Here is a 20254-nt window from a genome sequence, read left to right on the forward strand (position 1 = left end):
ATGACTAATTAAGTCCCATTGATTTCAGTGAAAACAAAGTGCAGCTAGCTTTGTCTGGATCCAAACCTTTAGTTTAAAGGATAGGAGTGGCTGGCATGATGGAGCCAATCTTGTCACCACTGTGCTCTACCCTGATATGTTATAGTGACACCAGTATTGCGAGGTGGCTCTATGGCATTGCTCCACTCCACTGGTTGCTCTTTTAAAGGTTTCACCCTATGCCAGTTGTCGTCCTTCTCAGAAAGTGGCAGCACAAGCAATCGATATCCCTAGATGGAATCACAAAGGCTAGCTTTTGAAACATGCTTACCTGTTTGCCCAATTAGTTACAGCCCAGTGCTTAGCTTTTAAACTCAAGAGATATGCAGTTTAAGTTTAAATTCACTAATAGGCAAAAAACCTTGCGGTTTAAGAATGTACCTATAGCCCACAGATATTTCTATCAAACTTTAAAAAGCAGGGAAATTGGGCAGCTATAGTGAATGCACCAGGGGAGCAGGAGACCTGAACTCCTCTCTGAGATATTGGACTGCCCTACAAAGTTGTCAAAATGCAAACACAATTTGGGTTGGTCTTTCACAGTCCAATCCACTTGCTGTGTAGCTTGGAAGAATTTGGTAACATGTGCCTCTGAGCATATGGTGAGTGCCAGCAGAGCTTGGAAAAGTTACTTTTTTGAACTACAGCTCCCATCAGCCTAATCCAGTGGCCATGTTGCCTAGGGCTGATGGGAGTTGTAGTTCAAAAAAGTAACTTTTCCAAGCTCTGCTGAGTGGTAGCAACACCTGCCATCTCCAAAGATGGAGAATTACATTTTTGTATGTTTGTTGGTGTTCTTCTTACTTTGCTTCTTTCCTGTGTTGCTAATGTTTCTACAGAGAATCTAAACTAGAAAATTTCCCCCCTCCGTATTCATCCTAGACATCTGTGTCAAATGTATTTTTATTAATTTCAAAGCCTTTTTATTGGTCATTGTCATGTGATGGTGAAGACAGCCTTTTGTGTTTTATATTGGAGGTTATGTTCTATTTCTATTTTGGGTGCATTAACAGTTGAATCTGAAACTGCAGTTCGATGTAAAATCAGACTGATCACAATATGTTGCTACTTCAGCAATGACTCTAGCTGTTTGAAAAAAGAGGATGCATGTTTTCAGCCTGCTATGTTTAAACCACTTTATTTAAGGCAAGGTGTTCACGATCAATTAAAAACATACAGCACATCTAGAATTTTGCTAGAATATATTTCACCTTCCACTGTCTTATCTTGTGCAAATTGAGATACTTCTGAGGTCCACTGGAGACTATTTTGCAGAAGTCAGTGCCATTATTCCACAATTATGTTTGGAGTTTTTTTACTATAAATTTTGCAAAGTGTTGCTGTACTTCACATATTCATAGAAACAAAAGCAAAAGAAAATGATTTCCTATAGGAAACTTCACTAAAATTGCAAAGTAAATCAGACATATTTAAAGTGACCATCTCAACTATATCAACTGTCTTAATAATGTTGCTTCCTCCCCACTAAAACAAGATCAGCACAGGACATATCTTTTTTCTATTACCTGGGCTGATTACAGGTGTTGCCACCACTCACCATATGCTCAGAGGCACATGTTACCAAATTCTTCCAAGCTACACAGCAAGTGGATTGGACTGTGAAAGACCAACCCAAATTGTGTTTGCATTTTGACAAATTTGTAGGGCAGTACAATATCTCGGAGAGGAGTTCAGGTCTCCTGCTCCCCTGGTGCATTCACTATAGCTGCCCAATTTCCCTGTTTTTTAAAGTTTGGTAGAAATATCTGTGGGCTATAGGTACATTCTTAAACCGCAAGGTTTTTTGCCTATTAGTGAATTTCCCTGCTTTTTAATCCGGGAGGTAAGAAATGGGATCCTGCACAAGTTTGCTGAGAATGGATTGATCATTTGCATGCTTATTGAGTTAAGTGGGATTTACATATACACACACACAGCAATCATGCTTACGATAGGTGAAACTGACCACAGGGGATGGGGAAGGGAGGAGGGGGAGGAGGGAGGGGTGGAAAGGCAGAGGGGAGGACTGGGATGGGAGCAGGGAGGAGGGGGAGGGGAGAAGAAGGACAGATGTGGTCATTTGCATGTTTATTGAGTTCAGTGGGATTTACTCCTGTGCAATGATGCTTAGGATAGGTAAAACTGACTGGGGGAGAGGGACGGAGGGCTGGAGTGGGCAGGAGAGGCAGAAGAAGGAAGAGGGGAGGGGAGGAGGCAGGGAGAGGAGAGGGCAAGGAGGGAAAAGGCAGGTCTGATCATTTGTATGATTATTGAGTTGAATTGGATTTACTCCTATGCAATCATGATTAGGATAGGTAAAACTGACCAGGCTGGGCCTGGCAACCAAGACGTCTTCTGTATCTTTCAAAGTTGGGCAGGGGGAAGGCAGAATTCTACCTTGTGGTTTTTCCCATGACAATGTTGCAAGAACACCTGCACTTGGCTGACTTTCTTTTCTCCTAAAGATACAGGATCAGGATCAGGACCTGAACCTGGCAACCCTACCTCCCACCCAAATTTAAAACAAAGCTGTCCCTGGCCACATCCACACCAGGCCTCTATTACACTTTGGACAATCATTATTTATTTATCTATTTATTTAGTGTATTTATATACCGCCCCATAGCCGAAGCTCTCTGGGCGGTTTACAATAACTAAAAACATAAAAAACAAATATACAAATTTAAAAACACATCTTTTAAAAACAATTTAAAAGAATTTATCATGGCTTCTCTCAAAGCCATGGCTCAAAGCCAATCATGGCTTCTCTCAAAGAATCCTGGGAAGTGTAGTTAGTGGAGGGTGCTGAGAGTTGCTAGGAGACGCCCTGTTCCTCTCACAGACCTTCAGTCAGAGTAGCTGACCACTAACCATTCTCTCAGGGGAATAAGAGTCTCCTCTCAGCACCCTTCACAAACTACACTTCCCAGGATTCTTTGAGGGAAGCCATGACTGTCTCAAGTGAAATCAAGTCTGGTGTGGGTGTGGCCCTCTTATTAGCCAAGCCCAGCAGCTGTGAGGCTTTTAGAACACTGACAGTTGGTCCTTACTGAGCATGCCCCGCGTTATAATAGGCTTCCAGCCAAAATTTCTTAAATTAATTAAAAATCAACCAGGCATTTTTTTAACTTTTAAACTGCAGTAGATGAAGGTCAGAGTATGGCGCAAGGTCAGTATTAGGATTACAGGTACTCTGTGAACATGGCTGATTTTTAATGAATTTCAACAGATTATGAGAACTCGGGCAGAAAAAAGTCCAAAAGGGCTCTGAGGTTTTTCTCTCTCTTTTTAGACTTTGAACTCTCGATTCTCTCTGACTGTTTTGTGTATCGCCATGAAAATTGAGAGGGTTGTTAAGCAAGCGTTTCTGAGTTCAGAACTATAAGTTTTGTAAGGTTTTATTTTGAAATGAGCTTATGGGAAGCATCAGAATGGCATGCGGGGGTATTTTCCATTTAACATTGCGGAATGTGAAAAATCCATGCTGGCTATAGTATACAGCCACTCTCGTGGCTGTATAATAATGAACCAAATGCAATAAAATGCTGGAACTGCTTGCATGAAAATCCCTGCTCTGATTACAAAACACAAGACCAGTAGACATGTATACCCGGGAGTTCTCCATCACTATTTCTATGAAAAGAAAGATGCTGGAAGGTTGTAATACTCATGTCTCAGAAGGGGGTGATGTTCTCAAATGGTTTACTTACCCACATAGTATGGCGTGTAGCATGGTGTAGCTAGGGAGTTATGTGTGGTAGTTTCTTTGGCAAAGCCAAAGTCGGTGAGTTTTAATACAGCGTTGGGCCTTTTTGAGGTGTATAAGAGGTTTTCTGGCTGTAAGACATAATACAGAAAATAATCTTAAGAGAAGGCTATCTTTTGTATCACCTTGTACAGCCTGGCTGGGGACATGGCAGCAGACATAGCAGATCCGAAAAATATCTCATTGCATGGAATCATTTAACTTTTACTTTTTAATTTATACCACATCCTCCTGAGTCTTCAGTAAAAATTACTCCTAGGACAACCTTACAATAACTTAAAAGCAATTAAAAACAGCAGAACAGTAAAAGACAACAATAAAGAACCAATGAATCAAAACAGGAACAGACTAAAACACATCAGCAGCATCAGGGGCAAGTGAAAACAATTCAACTGACATTTAAAAAGGGGAACGAAAACAGTCTTGCCTGCTGCTGTAAAGGCATGAGAGTAGTGCCAGACAAGCATCCACAAGAAGAGTGTTCCACAAACAGGTGCCACAACTGTAAAGGACCTCTCAATAGTTGCCATTATGTATACATGTATATTATGTATGTGCTCCAGAACAAATAACTTAGACACTTCCCCATAATGCCCATTCCACTGAGTTCACTTGCAGACCTGATAATGTCCTCAAGACATGCTGCACTTTATATTTGCAAAAGTCAAGGCCAGCTTTGGGGAGTCTTTTATGGCCCATACTAGGATAACGGAGAAATTCATGTGGTATCGAATGAAAACACAGATTTACAGGAAGAATAGTGGCTTTGCCAATTTACCCTACAAATCAAATAAACTTGATTTAAAAATACCTGAAGTCAGCATAGTCTCTGAACTCTCCATAGCTAACCACAAGGCTCTTGACTTTAATTTATTGAAACAAATCCTCCCTAGCCCATTTGTTCAGTGGATGAAACATTATATAATGTTTATTAACACAAGGCCATGAGCTTTAGGTGGACAGGGAGTAGGCAGTTCTATATGTATTGGTCAACTTTTAGACAGTGGCCACTTTCATACCTAACATTAAACCATGGTGTTTAGTGTAATACAGACACACCTGAACAAGCCCAAGCAAAGCATTGGGCTCACAACTTTCCCTCTCCTCCTCCCATGAAAGGATTTCAGCAGTTTAATTTCTACTTTTTCACACAGTGCACCAGAGGCAGTGATGACCACCCACATGACTTTAAAAGAGGATTAGACAAATTTATGGAGGACCAGGCTATCAGTGACAACTTGTCATGATGGCTATGCTCTGCCTCCATGGCTGGAGGGAGTTTGCTTCTGAATACGAGCTACTAGAAACCACAGGAGGGGAGAAATGCTTTTGCACTCAGGTGCTGGGCTTGCAGGTTTCCCACAGGTATCTGGTTGGTCACTGTGAGAACATGATGCTGGCCTGTTCCAGGGAGGTTCTTTTGCTCTAATTTTGCTTTCAGAAAATCCAATCTTACTATTATGCTCAAACCAGTGATTCTGATCTAAATTGAACTCTGGTATGTTTCACAATGAGCTAATGTGAAAACCATAGGCTACAAAGCTGGCTTGTGAAACAAATCAAATTTGTTTTAAATCAGGATCCCTGGTTTGAATAAAATGCTAACCGTGCATTCTATAAAAGTGAAACTAAACTCAGTTGCTGCACTGGGGCTTGTTCAGGCTCAGCCTCCTATTGCTAAACCATGGTTCAGCGTTATGTGGGAACTGTTAGAATTGGAGTTGGATGCTGGCAGAAGTTGAACAGCTGAAGGAGCACACTTTACCTTGGATACAATCACATTGAGACCCTGTCTTCAAGAAAATAATAAACTGACATTTATTAAAGGAAATAGACATCTATTAGGAAAGATTCCTAGTTCTGGCTATGGTGGGGATACAATAAGGCATGATTGTTCCTAGATCTCAAGAGAAGATAGATCCAGAGGGTCTTCTCTCAGAGACAGGAGTGGAAGAAGAGAGAGAGGAAGTAGGAAGTGAGGTCAGCAACCCTAAGAGTATCAATCCAGCCCTGGAAGGTAGATCAACAGAGGTTAGAAGGGAAAGGATAGTCTAGGAAGCATGGAAGTTCCTCTCTCTGTCTGTGCTTTCCCATGCAGACGCATCAGCCTTCAGGGCAAACTGAGTTGCACCCCAACCCCTCCAACAGGAACATGTCCTGTATGTGAAAATATTTGTGTCTATGTGCATGCAGAGGTGGCACCAGACTGCAACGAGCCCTCAGGCACCAGATTGCAGTGGCCCCTCAAAGGTGGTGGTGACATAGTGGGACTGAATCGGCCTTGGTCACCCTGATGGATGACCTTTATTGGGAGAAGGACAGGGGGAGTGTGACCCTGTTACTCTTACTTGATCTCTCAGAGGCTTTTGATACCACTGACCATGGTATCCTTTTGGGCTGACTTGGTGAGATGGGTACTGGAGGCACTGTTTTACAGTGGTTCTGATCCTATCTCCAAGGTCGTTTTCAGAGAATAGCATTGGGCGATTGTCTTTCGGCACCCTGGCAGTTTTGCTGTGGGGTGCCAAAGGGTACCATCTTGTCCTCCATGCTGTTTAACACCTATATATGAGAGCTCTATCTCTCATTTAAATCTTCACCAGAGTTGGCTGTGGATACCTTGTCCAAGTGCCTGGAGTCCGTAAGTGGATGGATGGGAGAGAACAGGCTGAAGCTGAACTCCGATAAGACTGAGGTATTACTAGTGGGGGACAAGGGAAAGTTGGGTGATTTTGACCTGATACTTAATGGGGTGAGTTTGCCCCTGAAGGACCAGGTCCGCAGTCTCGGGGTCATTTTGGACTCCCAGCTGTCTATGGAGGCTCAGGTTTCTGCAGTGAGCCGGGCAGCTTGGTACCAACTTCATCTAGTACAGAGGCTGCGACCCTATCTTCCCATACATCTGCTCCCACGAGTGATACATGCCCTGATCTCCTCTCGATTAGACTACTGTAATGCGTTCTACGTGGGGTTACCCTTGAAGACGGTCCGGAAACTCCAGCTGGTACAAAATGCGGCGGCACACTTAATAAAGCAGACCTGCCGCCGCGATCATATCACCCCAGTGTTGATTGAATTACACTGGTTGCCAGTTGTATACCGGGCCCAATTCAAGGTGTTGGTTTTAACCTTTAAAACTCTATACGGTTCCGGCCCAGTTTATCTGAAGGAGCACCTCCAGTATCACCAAATATGCCGCCAAACAAGATCAGCCTCACAGGACCTTCTCTCGGTCCCACCGACTAAGACAGCTAGGTTGGTGCACACCAGGGAGAGGGCTTTTTCGATCGTGGCCCCCACCCTCTGGAACTTACTTCCCTTTGATCTTCGGCAAGCCCCCTCCCTACTGACTTTTCGCCGAGCCTTGAAGACCTGGCTCTTCAGGCAGGCCTATGGGATCTCTGGGGTGGGTTAGGTTTTACATTGTATTAATGTAAGATGGTCTTCAGATGAGATGTTATGATATTAATAATGTGATGATTATGTATATGAGTAGATTGTATTTTATATTGTATTTTATATTGTAAGTCGCCCAGAGTGTCCGTTCAGTCGGACAGATGGGCGTCTGCTAAATAAAATTTTATTATTATTATTATTATTACTATATGAAGCCCTTGGGAGCGGTCATCAGGAGATTTGGAGTGAGGTGTCAGCAGCACACTGATGATACCCAGCTCTATTTCTCTGTAACATCTGAATCAGGAGAGACTGTGCAAGCCCTGGACTGCTGCCTGGACTTGGTGGTGGGCTGGATGAGGGCCAATAAACTGAGTCTGAATCCTAGCAAGGCAGAGATGCTGTGAGTTGGTGGTTCCCGAGTTCAGATAATTGGTCAGTTGCCTGGTTTGGATGGGGTTATATTCCCTCTGAAAGATCAGGTCCATAGCCTGGGAGTGCTGGATCCATCTTTATTGCTAGAAGCCCAGGTGACCTCAGTGGTTAGAAGTGCCTTTTACCAGCTTCAGCTGGTAAGACAGCTGCAGCCATTTCTGGACTGGGATAGCCTGACCACTGTTGTCCATGCACTGATAACCTCCAGGCTGGATTACTGTAATGCGCTCTAAGTGGGGCTACCCTTGAGGTTGGTCCAGAAGCTGCAGCTGGTGCAAAATGCAGCAGCAAGACTGCTCACTGGGGCAGGGTATCACCAACATGTCACTCCGCTGCTGAAAGAATTGCACTGGCTGCCTATTAGCTACTGGGCTAAGTTCAAGGTTCTAGTTTTGGTGTATAAAGCCCTATACAACTTGGGACCAGGATACCTGAAAGACCGTCTTACCCCTTATGTACCCAGTCAATCACTGCGCTCTGCACGTGAAGGCCTCCTGCGATACCATCTTATCAGGGGGTCCATTCTGCACAACATAGGAAATCGACCTTAAGTGTGGTGGCACCAGTGGCGTGCTGGAGCTGGCTTGTACGGGCTTGCAAGAGCTGATTGTTAAAGTTTCAAGAATTTAGCGAGCCGGTTGTTAACAGAGGGAGCAGGGGAAGTCTTCTGCTCCTCTGATTGGTGGACGAAAGACATGTGCCAGAAGCATGGGCTTCTGGGCAGAGCTTGGGGAAGTTACTTGTTTGAACTGTAACTCCCATCAGCCCAATCCAGTGGCCATGCTGGCTGGGGCTGATGGGAGTTGTAGTTCAAAAAAGTAACTTCCCCAAGCTCTGCTTCTGAGTAGTGTCGCTCTTCCCTCATATGGAGGCACGAGGAAGGAAGTGGAGAGAGAGGGGAAAAATGCTACCACGGTGGAGGGAGAAAGCCAGAGGAGAAGGCAGCTGCAGAATGGAAGTAAAGAGCTGTGAAGGTGAGTGATAATGATGTGTGTGTGTGTTACCCTTTCCGGCTTGCAGGGGTGAACTTTGCACTCGCCCTACTGCCCCCCCCACCCCGCTCATATTGCAAACATACATTGGATAATGGAATAGAGCAAGGAATTTCAGAAGAAAATCACCCTGTGCTTTACAGATTACAGCAAAGCCTTTGACTGTCAGGATGCAGGATTGGGGTCCTGGCACTTCAGAGGATGAGGAGGGGGAGGAGATCATTTTCCCAGAGTTGGTGTTGCCCAGCGGTAGTGACCTTGGAACTCTAGCCGACACAGACACAGACTCTTCCCAGGAACTTCCCACGCTCACCCCCCTTCCCAAATCAAAGCAGTTAGAAACGGAAGGAGGGGGAATTCAACTCCCTCCTCAGCCAGAGAAAAGCCCGCCTGATGGGCATGGCCTCCACCCCCTCTTTCCCCAATACCAGAGATAGAATCCTCAGAAGGGGAGGGGGCAGCGCTTCCCCCTTCACCACGAACCCGGAGAAAACAAAAGAGAGCAAGGGGGAGAGAGAGGAGGGGTGTGGAAGAGAGCACCTTGAGGCGGAGTGAGCGAATTCGTGCCAGAAAGCTCCCTTTATAAGGGTCAGGGGGAGCAGAGATTCCTTGTTCTGTCAACTCTCTTGCATGTCGCTGGACACGTGTTATTGTGTTGCTTCATGAGAAGACGTAGTTTCTGTTTGGATATTACTTTAATAAAGACTGAATTGCTTTCACCCACTGGTCTGGTTCCTGAGTCCAGTCCCGGACACGACAGATTAACAGAACCACCTACTTCACCCTCAACGCTCCCACCTCTTGAACGTGACAAGATGGAGAAGGGAGCAGGGGGAGCAAATCCCACTTCTGTGATGGAGGAAGTGAGACAGCTGAGAGCTAATGTGGCGGATCTACAGGCAGATGTTCAAATCTTGTTAGCGGTTGTCAGGACATTGAAGACTGACAATCAGACCTTGAAAACCACGATCGATCAGATGCGAACAGCCCCTCAGGCCGCTGTGGTGAAGATTCCTATAGGATTGCCACCAAAATATGCGGGACAGAGTGAGCAGCTCTCTACTTTCGTGGCTCAATGTGAATTGTATTTGGACATCAGGAATGCAGAGTTTCCTAGTGATGTGGCCAAAGTGGACTTCGTGATCAGTCTCTTGGAAGGAGAAGCTGCCAAATAGGTAACTCCGTACCTGGTCAGAAAGGATGGCCTGCTGGGAAGATATAGAGAATTTATGCGAGCCATGACTGAGATGTTCCAGGGCCCTCAAAGGGCCAAGACAGTGGCCAGGCAGTTGGGAGCCCTGAAGCAAGGAAAAGGAACCATGTCGGAGTACACTAACGCCTTTAAAATTCTGTCCCAGGAAACTGGTTATAATGATGCAGCCTTGATGTTTATGTATAGGAGTGGACTGAGTTCTGAAATCTTGGATGACTTGGCTAGAACTACCCCCCCAAATAATCTGCCTGGACTGATTAGGCTGTGCCTGCAGATTGATCACCGGTTGGAAGGAAGGCGCCTGGAAAAGAAACAGGAGATCCAGAGATACTCAGTTTCAGCATCTCGCAGCAAGACCCCTTCAACCCCAGGGACATCAGGCAATGTGACCGAAGGACATGGGGGGGCTAGGCCGAAGCTGTCGGAAGAAGAAAAGGAGAGGCGACGTCGAGAACGTCTCTGCTTTTACTGTTCCAAGCCGAACCACGTGGCTAGGGATTGCGAACTGAAAGGGAAAAAACCAGAGCCGGCGGGAAACTAATGAACCCAGTCCACGTACAGGCCGGTGGACTGGGGGCCGCGTTGTACAAAGGGCCTCTGGTGGCGAAACCTCCTTCAAAAGGAGTCTTGGTGCTACCTATTCGGATTGTAACTTCCAAAGGAGTAATGTTTAACTCCACAGCGTTAATTGATAGTGGAGCAACCACAAATTTTATTGATGCAGAGCTAGCAAAGCGTTACAGAATTTCCCAATGGAAATTGGACACCCCCTTGTCGGTGGAAACCATAGATGGGAGACCCCTTAAATCAGGAGGGGTAACGCGAGCCATGGAGGAATTGAAACTACAAATCCAGGGGCATGAAGAGTTCATTTCGCTGTATGTGTCAGACCTCTCGAACTTTGAGGTGATCCTGGGAATGCCCTGGTTAGTCAAGCATGACCCAAAGATAGCGTGGAAGGACGCGGTGGTGTGGTTCACTTCTCAGTACTGCCAGGAAAACTGTCAGCCAGAAGGAACCACCAACACGCTGGCAGGGGCAGTGCAGGAAGCCAAGCAAGTGACCCTTCCTTCGAAGTATGTGGAATTTAACGACGTATTTGATGAAAAAGAGGCAGAGATCTTACCCCTCCACCGCCCTTATGACTGTGCAATTGATTTAGTGCCAGGAGCAAGCATTCCATCGGGAAGAATTTACTCTCTCACAGAGAAAGAGAGAGAGGCACTGAGGGAATTTCTGGAGAAAAACCTGAAGCGAGGATTTATACATCCCTCGCAGTCCCCCGCTGGAGCGCCCCTGTTGTTCGTGAAAAAGAAAGGAGGTGAGCTCAGACCCTGTAATGACTACCGTGCCTTAAATCAAATCACTATTCCTAACAGCTATCCGCTGCCCCTGATTTCGGAGTTGTTAGACCGACTGCGCTCTGCAAAAATCTTCACAAAACTGGACTTAAGAGGAGCATACAATCTGATCAGAATGAAGGAGGGACATGAATAGAAGACAGCATTTCTGACCTCCTATGGTCAATCTGAATATTTGGTAACGCCATTTGGGCTTTGTGGAAGCCCTGGCGTGTTTCAAAAGTTCATGAACGAAGTGTTTAGAGACCTCCTGGACAAGTATGTAATTTGTTATTTAGACGATATTCTAGTGTTTTCAAAGAACCAAGAAGACCATGATCAGCATGTGAAAACTGTGTTGGGAAGACTGAGAGAGAACCATTTGTATGCTGTTAGAGAAATGTGGGTTTGACCTATCATCTTTGGACTTTCTTGGATATCGCATCTCAGCAGAAGGAGTGGAAATGGACCCAGAAAAAGTGAGTTGTATATTGGATTGGGGGCAACCAGCCACTAAAAAGGATGTACAACGTTTTTTGGGATTTGCCAACTACTACAGAAAGTTCATTCCAGGCTTTTCCAAGTTAACAGCCCCTCTTACTGACTGTTTAAGGGGAAAAAGGAAGTTTCAATGGACAGAGGACGCTGCAAGCGCCTTTGAAGAGCTGAAGAGAAAGTTTTCCTCTGAGCCCATTTTGTGTTTTGCCGACCCTACCCGTCCCTTTCATCGTGGAAGCGGACACTTTGGATTTTGCCATCGGGGGGGGTTCTCTTACAGCTGAATGGGGAAGGAACGGAGCTACACCCTTGCGCGTATTTTTTCAGAAAACTCAAGGACGCTGAAAAGAATTACACAGTGTGGGAAAAGGAGTTACTAGCTATCAAGGATTCTTTTGAGAATTGGAGACAGTATTTGGAGGGAGCTCAGCATCAGATAGAAGTGCGTTCAGACCGCAAGAACCTGGAGAGCCTACAGACGGCCCAAAAGCTGAATCAGAGACAGATACGCTGGTCGCAGTTCTTTACCAGGTTCAACTTCAAGATTACTTACCATGCCCATGCCAAAAACCAGAGAGCAGATGCTCTGTCCAGACAACCGCAATACAAAGGAGGGGAAATTGACAACCAACCCCAGTACGTTGTTCCACCAGAGAAGGTGATGTTGGGAACATGTCAGCCTTCTTGGGAAGAAGAGCTCAGAAAGGCTCAAAAGGAGGATCCAGGCATGCAACAGTATATTCAGGAGATGGAACAGAGTCAGGACCCAGAAGTAAACTTCCACTGGAAAGATGGACTGTTGTGGTTTAAAGCCGCCAGATATGTGCCAAAGGGGGATCTAAGACTCAGAGTCTTGCGTCAATGTCATGACTCTATCACAGCCGGGCACTTTGGCATCTTTAAGACCATTCAGAATGTAGCCAAGGACTTTTGGTGGCCCCAAATGCGCAGAGACATTGAGAACTATGTAAAATCCTGTTCTGTCTGTATGTGGGCAAAAACAGACATGGGAAGACCCCCAGGATTGTTGGAACCCTCCCCATTCCGAACGAACCCTGGAAGGACCTATCCATGGATTTTATAACTGATTTACCGAAGTCACAAGGAATGACGGCCATATTGGTCGTCGTGGACTCCCTTACAAAGATGGCACATTTCCTCCCTTGCCCAGGGGCCTTAGAGGCTAAAGAGACAGCCAAGCTGTTCATAAAGGAAATCTACCGGCTGCATGGTTTGCCAAATAGCTTAGTTTCGGATCGGGGAACCCAATTCACAGCTAAGTTTTGGAGGGCAGTTTGGAGACAGATGCAGACGGAGTTAAAACTTTCTTCGGCTCATCACCCCCAGACGGACGGGCAGACGGAGAGACTGAACGCTGTTTTAGAGAGGTATTTACGCTGTTATGTTTCCTGTCAACAGACTGACTGGGTTTCCTATTTGCATTTCGCAGAGTTTGCCTATAATAATTCCTTGCATACTAGCACTGGGCAAACACCCTTCTTTGCTAACTATGGATTCCATCCCAAAGCCTTTCCCAGTAGTACATAGAGTGTACTTGTGCCTGCAGCAGGGGAATTTCTGCAGGAACTACAGGCTGTGCAGCAGGTACTTAAACAACAATTAAACGATGCCAAAATTGAGTATAAACGAATTGCTGATCACCAGGAGACCAGGTGTGGTTAATAATAATAATAAATTTAATTTCTTCGTCGCCTATCTGGCCAATGGCCACTCTAGGCGACTTACAAAATTGTTAGAATACAATTGATAAAATACAGTAATACAATATAAAAACAATACATCTGCAGCAACAATATTAAAACTGGGCAGGAGGCATTACAGTTATAACAATTAACCCTCCCCGGATACCCTGAAGGCCTGCTGAAAGAGCCAGGTCTTTAAGGCTTTCCGAAACATTTAGGGAAGAGGCGTGCCGGAGATCTTGTGGGAGGGAGTTCCAAAGAGTGGGGGCCGCCACTGAGAATGCCCTCTCTCTAGTACCCGCCAATCTGGCTGTTTTTGTTGGCGGGATTGAGAGAAGGCCCTGTGTGGCCGATCTTGTCGGGCGGCATAATTGGTGGCGTTGAAGGCGCTCCGTGAGATAAACTGGGCCGAAACCGTGTAGGGATTTAAAGGTCAATACCAACACCTTGAATCGGGTTGTCCACTCGCTTCCTTCAGATGCCGGGCAAGTGTAGGAAGCTGCAGGACAAGAGAGTGGGGCCCTTTGAAGTAGAGGCACAAATCAATCCCGTGGCTTATAGACTGAAGTTGCCAGCTACTTTCAAAATACATCCTGTGTTTCATCGCTCCTTGTTAACGAAAGCAGCCCCTCCCAGCGACTTACGACCAGAGGAGGTTCCGGGGGCACCCATTCTAGTGGATGGACAACCAGAATTCGAAGTGGAGCAGATTCTTGATTCCAGAAGGAGGCATAATCAATTACGGTACTTAATTCACTGGAAGGGTTATGGGCCAGCTGACAGATCATGGGAAAATGAGAGGGATGTGCATGCCCCAGATTTAATGAAAGAATTCCATCAATGGTTTCCCCATCGCCCTACGCCGATCAGTGGGGGGGGCACAGCATGAGAGAGGGGATGGTGTCAGGATGCAGGATTGGGGTCCTGGCACTTCAGAGGATGAGGAGGGGGAGGAGATCATTTTCCCAGAGTTGGTGTTGCCCAGCGGTAGTGGCCTTGGAACTCTAGCCGACACAGACACAGACACAGACTCTTCCCAGGAACTTCCCACGCTCACCCCCCTTCCCGAATCAGAGCAGTTAGAAACAGAAGGAGGGGGAATTCAACTCCCTCCTCAGCCAGAGAAAAGCCCGCCTGATGGGCATGGCCTCCACCCCCCTCTTTCCCCAATACCAGAGATAGAATCCTCAGAAGGGGAGGGGGCAGCGCTTCCCCCTTCACCACGAACCCGGAGAAAACAAAAGAGAGCAAGGGGGAGAGAGAGGAGGGGTGTGGAAGAGAGCACCTTGAGGCGGAGTGAGCGAATTTGCGCCAGAAAGCCCTCTTTATAAGGGTCAGGGGGAGCAGAGATTCCTTGTTCTGTCAACTCTCTTGCATGTCGCTGGACATGTGTCATTGTGTTGCTTCATGAGAAGACGTAGTTTCTGTTTGGATATTACTTTAATAAAGACTGAATTGCTTTCACCCACTGGTCTGGTTCCTGAGTCCAGTCCCGGACACGACATTGACTGTGTAGATCATGAAAAACTATGGAATGCTTTAAAAGAAATGTCACAGCATCTGATTGTCCTGATGTACAACCTATACTCTGGACAAGAGGCTACTGTAAGGACAGAATATGGAGAAACTGATTGGTTCCCCATCGGAAAGGGTGTGAGACAGGGGTGTATCTATTTGTTTAATCTGTACACAGAACATATCATACCGAAAGCAGGATTGGACCAAGATGAAGGGTGTGCAAATTGGAGGGAGAAATATCAACAATTTAAGATATGCAGATGATACCATACTACTAACAGAAACCAGTAATGATTTGAAACTAATGCTGATGAACGTTAAAGAGGAATGCACAAAAGCAGTACTACAGCTGAACATCAAGAAGACTAAAGTAATGACAACAGAAGATTTATGTAACTTTAAAGTTGACAATGAGGACATTGAACTTGTCAAGGATTATTAATACCTTGGCACAGTCATTAACCAAAATGGAGACCATAGTCAAGAAATCAGAAGGCGGCTAGGACTGGGGAGGGCAGCTGTGAGAGAACTAGAAAAGATCCTCAAATGCAAAGATGTATCACTGAATACTAAAGTCAGGATCATTCAGACCATGGTATTCCCAATCTCTATGTATGGATGTGAAACCTGGAAAGTGAAAAAAGCAGATAAGAGAAAAATCTACTCATTTGAAATGTGGTGTTGGAGAGAGCTTTGGGGATACCATGGACTGCGAAAAAGACAAATAATTGGGTGTTAGAACAAATTAAACCAGAACTGTCACTAGAAGCTAAAATGATGAAACTGAGGTTATCCTACTTTGGACACATCATGAGAAGACATGATTCACTAGAAAAGATAATAATGCTGGGAAAAACAGAAGGGAGTAGAAAAAGAGGAAGGCCAAACAAGAGATGGATTGATTCCATAAAGGAAGCGACAGACCTGAACTTACAAGATCTGAACAGGGTGGTTCATGACAGATGCTCTTGGAGGTCACTGATTCATAGGGTCACCATAAGTCATAATTGACTTGAAGGCACATAACAACAACAACAACTGCTTTCACTATTCACAACTGTCAAACAACAAATTCCTGTTCAGCTGAAAAATATAGTTCTTAGTCTTTTCAGCAGTGGCACAGTGAAAGAAAGGCTCACACCATTCATTTGGTTCCTTTCCCTGCATACAACCCCTTCTTGATTTTCGTTATCCATATTACATGAGGCTGTTCCTGCATCTCTATAAAAGAAATACATAAAGTAGAGGAGCCAAAAAGAACAAGACTGATAATCCAATTCCAGTCTTTGAACAACTGAGGGCTTTGTTTTGTGGTGATGAAATTTCACTTAGGACAGAAAACACACCCTGCCACGGACCAGACAAGGAATGGAATTAACCTAGGTGATGTGGAATTATGTAACAGGCAGGGAAAGGGAAGCCTCTCCAAGCCTATCCTGTTGCCTCAGGGTAAATGGATTATAATTACAACAATTAGATCTTTGCAGCCTCCTCCAACTCTGTTTAACAAGGAAGCTAAAACCATGGTTTCGACACTTGGGAATCTCTTCTGCTATGACAAGAGCATGCAACAGGATGCTGCAAATAATGGTTGTCAACCTAAATATCTTGGGGGCAGTTCTAATCAAAGGGAACCCTCTAACCAACTTAGAATTCTTCCAGGAATTAATTAGCTTTTTCTGTAACCATCTGCACAATTGCTGTTCCGCAGTGCAGTTGCACTTCAGGCTTTGTTCTTGCTTAGTTCAAAACTGCAGCCACAAGTGATTCTTCCAGAGTGCCTGTCTGCATGAACCCACTGCAGTTATGCTGGAGTTCTTCATTTTACCCACCATCTCTTTAGGAATTAAAGTGGGATTGCTCTGACTTAAAAATGCTATCCGTGCTTTCCCCTCTCTGTTAACCTGACAAGCAAGCAAGGGCAGCATATTTAAACTACCATAACTGATCAGTGTAACAGTCTTCACAAGTATCCACCACATATAGGCAAACATGTGGAGGACAGGGTGGGGCCACACCCCCACCATCCACTCACAGAGTGTGGATTTCTGTTAAGGGGTCCCCGTGTGTAAGCAACTGCTTGTGCATAGGCACAAGGAGTCCCTTTTGATGGGACATCCATGTGGGAACAGCTTATAATGCATATGCACCTGTTTACAGACATCCACACTCAATGCACAGACATCGGAGGCAGGGCCAGGAAGCATCTTATTTTGCCCCCCATGCGTTTAGACATTCAAACAAGTACTTTTTGCTTTCCTCTTCCACAAGAATCATTTACAGTTCATGTTGGGTTAAAGCACAATGGGACAGGTCTCCCTTGACCAGAACAGTCAGGCAGGGCAAGGGGGGTAAGAGAGTTCTGAAGCACTCTCTGCCGATGGATGCCTGTACTTGTCAATGAGAGGAGGTGGTCGGTGGTGACCTCCTAAAGAGACCAATACAGGCAGACTGGGTAGGCTGAATCTAGAAAATCAATTTTCCCTCACGATGCTTTCAGAAGACATGTACAAACTTAAAATAAAAAAAATAAAGGAATAGCAGTTCCTTCTTCCTTTGGTGAAATCAGATATAATTTGTGTTTGCATTGTGCCATTAGATTCAGCAAAATGTTTAGACCTACTGAATCAAATTTAGTACTATGGACTTCCATGCATGGCCATCTGCTTCCAATTTTCTGTTGGTACCACATGAATTGTAGTCATCCTGCCAAGTGTAAAGAATGTATGCTGTGAAATAATCCAGTTTTACTCCCATCAAACCACTACGCATAGATGACCCCAAAATTTTCATAGATTCATAGATTTCCCCCCCTAATGAATAACCAGTGTACAGGAAAAGTTGGAATGGGTTCATGGCATGCATGGAAGGGGGATTTAACTCTTTGCCCTTGCCATCATTCCAATCCACACACCCCATGCCTTCTATTTGCAACAGGAGGAAAGTTCACATTGACACCATGCTAAATATCAGGAGCTGGAGACGGGAGCAATTCAGATAAGTACTATGGCAGGGGCAAATAGTTAAATTGCCTTCTGTGCCATGGTCCCAATCCATGCTGGCTGTACATTAAACACACACACAGACACGGCCAAATGATATGAACAACATCATGTCTAGTTTGGCCCTTAGAGATACCTTAATTTGATCAGAGTCTTTGGAAAGGATTCCAAGTCTTGTGTAAGCAAAGAGTACCTTAACATCCCGGTGTGCAATGTTGATGGAGTGTAAATATTGAATAGCTTCACCGATGCTCTTCATTATTTCAGAAGCCTCTGGTGAAGATAAGAAAACAAAGTGGATCATTTTACGCCAAAGTCGTGGTTGCCTCTTTAGCTCCTAACATTCAAATCACAGAGAGTTACAGAAAGCAAAGTCACAAGATTACTGGGCAAGCTTCAGTGCAGAAGTAACATTACAAGGAACATGAGGCTACTGCTGCTGTCCCATGTTTTGGTCCTCCTTTCCCCACCATACCATTTGTCCTGCTTACCATCTTGCCTTGATATTATTATGCTGCACTTGTCCTTGCCTTTGTTCCACATCACTGGGTGCTGTTGGCAAGGGAATGTAGCACCACGTTCCTTACAAATTATTTAATTCAGACAGCTAGAAATAAGCTATGGCTCATGGTCCCCTTTCCATTTCATTTCTAGCCATACTTTGCCATGATGTCCAAACTGGCAAACTATGGCAAAAAAGCTTGCCTGGAATCAGAAACACACTTCAGACCATTATTTTGGGGTCCCAGTTTGTTCAGGGTTGAAGCAGTGCCAAATCAAACATTTTCATGTGCATACTTTCAGGAGTGGGGGACTTTGGTGGGTGATCCAAGGGATGACAATGGGGGGGGAGTGACAGTTCTTAAAAGGTTCAGGGAGCTTATCCTTGATGGTGGTACTGGTAGCAGTCACTGGTTTTCCTTTTTAAAAAATAAAACCCAAAACTGTTGGGGTTTTTTATCACTGCCTGTGTTGGTGGCAGTGGGAAGAGAATTCCTAATTTCCTGATGATTCCCCATATGTAGTGTTGCCCGATGGCATTCTGGGGGGGGGGGGAATAGCAACCACCAGTCTGGGGCTTTGTGCATGTGTGCCTATAGGGCACAGGGGGGAGGTAGCTGGTAGCAAGCAGCTGCCAAGAAGAACTCTGCTGGTTGTGGTAGCAACCAGTTACAAACATAAGAATTTTTTTAAAGGCCCACACCATTAAGAGTATGACTTCCTCAAACCTCTTAAGCAATCTGACTCTCTAAATCAGTGAAGAGCTTCTCTTAATTCACCGTCTGTGAATGGTGTGGCATATTTCACTGGGGTGGGGACATTCATGCTCAGCACTAACCACTGTTTGGCAACTCAAATATCATGGCAAACTAAAAGCCCTATTCAGGCATTATACTCAACACATGAGTGGATTCCAAATCACATGGAAGCCTTCTATGAAAGCTCCCTCTCTACAGACCTTTGTGATATTTGTGTGTGGACACCAGTGGCAATACCAGTGAAGTTAGTGGCGGGGTTACTCAGAATGATCCCACTCCTGCATTAATGTTACCTGTGAGTACACCTGAACAGGGGTTCTGATTAGCACTAAATAGGAAATCGAGACGGAGGAGCAAGCAAGCAAGCCTATGGCTCAGTCACAATCAGCTAAATCATGCCTTGGAGGATTATGAATGAATTGAGTTATTGTTTACTTCTGCTCTTAGAGCAGGGGTAGCTAATCTCTGACCCTCTAGATGTTATTGGACTCCAACTCCTATCAACCTCAATGAACATGGCCAATTGTCAGGCAAGATGGAAGCTGTGGTCCAGCAACCTCCAGAGGGCCCCTGGTTCCTATACCTGCCTTAGAAGCTACACACTTGTGCCTTAAGTCTTAAGAGTTGTTGATGCTTGTTAAGCTTTAAGAAATCTATTTTATCCCTTCATACCTCTTTCTGTGAAAGCCTGGTCTCCTCTGTCTTGAATTCGACTGAAGAGTTCTCCACCATCCAAGCTGGAAGTCACAAACAAGTGCAGTTACAAAATGGAAGCAACAAGAGTTACCGCCTAAACTAACTACCAGGCTATGAGTACATTTCCACCTCTATGCCTCAGGTGTATAGTTTCCCTAGGCCAAGGGTCACCAAACTTTATAGGCCCATGTTTGGATTTTTGAGTGCATGCTGTGTGCACCATCCCTTCTGGCCACTTCTCTTTCCACTTAGCCCCCGTCCACAGAAACAGAAAGAGAGACAGCATGCACACACACACTTTGCTTTCCCAAGGGATCTGACTATAGTTTGTTAAGGGTGCTGAGAGTTGCTAGGAGACCCCTCACAAAGCTACAATCCCCAGAATTAAAAAAAGAAA

The 20254-nt window shown here is 45.1% G+C and overlaps 1 protein-coding gene across 4 annotated transcripts in view; it reads right to left on the bottom strand.

The window, feature by feature from the left end:
* Positions 1-20254, bottom strand: part of MAPKAPK2 (MAPK activated protein kinase 2) — a 139820-nt gene that overhangs the window by 12787 nt on the left and 106779 nt on the right. For all 4 annotated transcript variants that reach the window (XR_009763471.1, XM_061632091.1, XM_061632093.1 and 1 more), the window contains exons 3-5: positions 19834-19898; positions 18096-18175; positions 3750-3876 (exon numbers count right to left, since the gene is read on the bottom strand). Coding sequence is in view for 3 of the 4 variants with exons in the window: in XM_061632091.1 (XP_061488075.1) it covers positions 3750-3876; positions 18096-18175; positions 19834-19898 (272 nt within the window). In the remaining variant the exon portion in view is untranslated. The remainder of the gene's footprint in view (positions 1-3749; positions 3877-18095; positions 18176-19833; positions 19899-20254) is intronic.

The sequence above is a fragment of the Rhineura floridana genome, chromosome 6, assembly GCF_030035675.1.
Source record: "Rhineura floridana isolate rRhiFlo1 chromosome 6, rRhiFlo1.hap2, whole genome shotgun sequence".
Taxonomy (NCBI): domain Eukaryota; kingdom Metazoa; phylum Chordata; class Lepidosauria; order Squamata; family Rhineuridae; genus Rhineura; species Rhineura floridana.